This window comes from Corvus kubaryi, unplaced genomic scaffold, assembly GCF_017639235.1.
Source record: "Corvus kubaryi isolate FWS band 111438036 unplaced genomic scaffold, C.kubaryi_AGA036_p1.0 37237, whole genome shotgun sequence".
NCBI lineage: Eukaryota > Metazoa > Chordata > Aves > Passeriformes > Corvidae > Corvus > Corvus kubaryi.
Genome location: NW_024581068.1, coordinates 80,714 through 83,369, shown reverse-complemented (window position 1 = coordinate 83,369; position 2,656 = coordinate 80,714). Strand labels below are relative to the sequence as shown.

General features: G+C 62.4%; 1 protein-coding gene across 1 annotated transcript in view; it reads right to left on the bottom strand.

Moving 5' to 3' along the window:
• The window catches only part of PCNA (proliferating cell nuclear antigen), a 3,459-nt gene extending 1,388 nt beyond the window's left edge, over positions 1-2,071 (bottom strand). The window contains exons 1-3 of the mRNA XM_042023141.1: positions 1,761-2,071; positions 704-801; positions 233-300 (exon numbers count right to left, since the gene is read on the bottom strand). Of these exons, the coding sequence (XP_041879075.1) occupies positions 233-300; positions 704-801; positions 1,761-1,981 (387 nt within the window). The 5' untranslated portion in view covers positions 1,982-2,071. The remainder of the gene's footprint in view (positions 1-232; positions 301-703; positions 802-1,760) is intronic.
• Between the last annotated feature and the right edge of the window lie 585 nt (positions 2,072-2,656).

Here is a 2,656-nt window from a genome sequence, read left to right as displayed (position 1 = left end):
ACAGTGACACCCGGGCAGAGCTGGCACTGACAGTGACACCCGGGCAGGGCTGGCACTGACACTGACACCCGGGCAGAGCTGGCACTGACACTGACACCCGGGGCAGTGCTGGGCACTGACAGTGCCAGGCTTGTCCAGCAGTCCAAAGGTCATTGTGTTACAGAATCTGATGGGAACGTGGCAAACACCCAGTTCCACACCAGTGCCACCAGCCACCTGAGTCGTCACTTACTGGGATTCCCAGCTGCTCCACATCGAGATCCATCAGCTTCATCTCGTAATCAGAAACCTTTTCCTGATCTGCAAAGTTAAGCACAGTTACACCAAGTGTTTCCAACCATCAGTTTGCCTCCTGCTCCTCCCCACTCCCTCCAAGTAAAACCACCTCCACAATGGCAGTAAGATCCACCTCATTTCCCTAGAGCTGGGAATCTGGAAATGCCCCAAACAGCCTTTTACAGGCTGCAAAGGTACAGCCAAGAGCATCTGTGTGCAGCCTCAAAGAGCCTTCCTCTTACAAAGAAACTACTGGCCAAGCTGATGAAGTTTCAATCTCCAAGCTGCTCCAAGAGTTTAAGAATCAGGTGTCCTCTCCCATTCCTGCAGGATCCATTGCCATTTCTTTCCCCCCTGCATCCATGTGGTTTATGAATCTGCCTGAACACATCCCAGTAACAAATGAGCTCCCAAACCCAACACTCACTCGGTGCCTCGAACACCAGGGCCAAGGTGTCTGCGTTGTCCTCGGCTCGCAGGGTGATGATGTCTTCGTTCCCTGCGCATTTCAGGATTTTGGACATGCTGGAGGGGAGAAAGGCAGGTGACTCGTGGGACTGAGAGCTGACCGAGCAGGAGGGGATGTGATATACACAGTTTTAACACTGTTGGAGAAGTGGGTGTACGGGGAGACCCCCGGCCTCCCTGGCCAATCTGTTCCAGTGCTTGGACACCCACACAGCAACGTTCTTCCACATATCCGGGTGGAACTTCCCGTGCAGCAGCTCCTCCCTATTCCTCTTGTCCCACGCCTGGGCCCCATGGAGCAGAGCCTGGATCCATCCTCTGATCCCTCCCTTGGGTATTTGTACACAGGGATGAGGTTCCTTCTCAGCCGTCTCTTCCTGAGGCTGAAGAGCCTCAGCTCCCTCCGCTTTTCCTCATAACGGAGAGGCTCTAGGCCCTTCCTCATCTTTGTCACCCTCCGCTGGACCCGCTCCATGAGCTCCGTGTCGCTCCTCTCGTGAGGAGCCCAGACCTGGGCACAGCACTCCAGAAGCATCTCACAGGGCTGAGCAGCGGAGCAGGAACGATCACCTCCCCGACCTACTGGCATTACTCTTCCTGACGCTCCGCATAATTCTGTAGGGACTTTCCTAGCGACAGGACTCTAAAGCTGCCATTCGTTCCCCACAGGAGCGGCCATGGCGGCGGCCCCCGCCAGCGCCGGCTTTTCCCGCCACTTGGTGCCGGCAGTGACGTCACGGCCGCGACGGGCCCCGCGCGCGCCGCGAAAAACGGCGCGAGAGCCGTGAGGGGAATGGGGGGGGAGGGAAAGGCTGAGGGGGCTCCGAGCGCCCCCGGGACCCCCCTCACCTCCACAGCACCCCCTCGCCCCCAGAGCACCCCCTCGCCCCCAGATCTGCCCCCACACCCCCACAAACCCCCTTCCCCGGCGGCTCCCGCTCCTCTCAGCGCCACAGCCCCCGGGCCTGCTTGGCCGCCCCATCCCAGCGCCCGATGAGACCCCGCCGCCGCCTGACCTGGACAGGTTGACGCCCATGGCGATGTTGCGGTCGCAGCGGTACGTGTCGAAGCCCTCCGAGCGCAGCGTGAGCTGCACCAGCGAGACGTGTGAAGAATCCATGCTCTGCAGGCTGATGCCGCCCGAACCCAGGTCCCAGCAGGCCTCGGTGATGAGGTCCTTGAGGGCTTCCAGCACTCGCTTGAGCACCGAGCCCTGCACCAGGCGCGCCTCGAACATCTTGGCAACACCAGGGGGAGCAGCACAGACGAAACCGAGCGACGGAAAGACTGAAAACTAACCGCGGCGGCCCGCCAAGCCCTTTTATACACTTCGTTGCCCCGCCCTCCGGCGCGCAGCAGCCAATCGCCAGCGCCGCTGTCCTCCTGCAGCCCAACCCCCTTCAAGCTCACATACAGGCCCTCCCCGCTCTCCGCCCAATCCCAGCGCCGCTCCTCTGTTTAGTCCCGCCCCCTCGTGCGGCGGGAGCCAATCACCGCGCGCGTTACAGAGGCCCGCGGCCCGCCTCGCTGCGCAGCGATGGCGGCGGGGCCCGATCCGTGCAGCGGCGTCGGTGGCACACACGGGGCCTGTCCGTAGGGACGGCTCGGTGGCGCGCCTCTCCTCAGGCACCGGATCCTGACAGGAACTCCAGGCCTGAGCGAAAATCAGCCATAACACAAACCCGTTTGTCCCTTTAGAAAAACCCCTCACGCTGCGCCCAGGGACCTTCCCGCGCGCGGCGACCGAGCGACCGCTCGCTCGCTGCCTCCCTCCCTCCCTCAGCGGCGTACTCGCGCCACCCATCATGGCGCCCCACACCATCCGGGTACACCTGGGCGCGGCCATCCCCGCGCTAGCCCCGCCCCCGCCGCCCGTCCCGTGCCGCCCATTGGTCGGCGGCTGTTGCCGGTG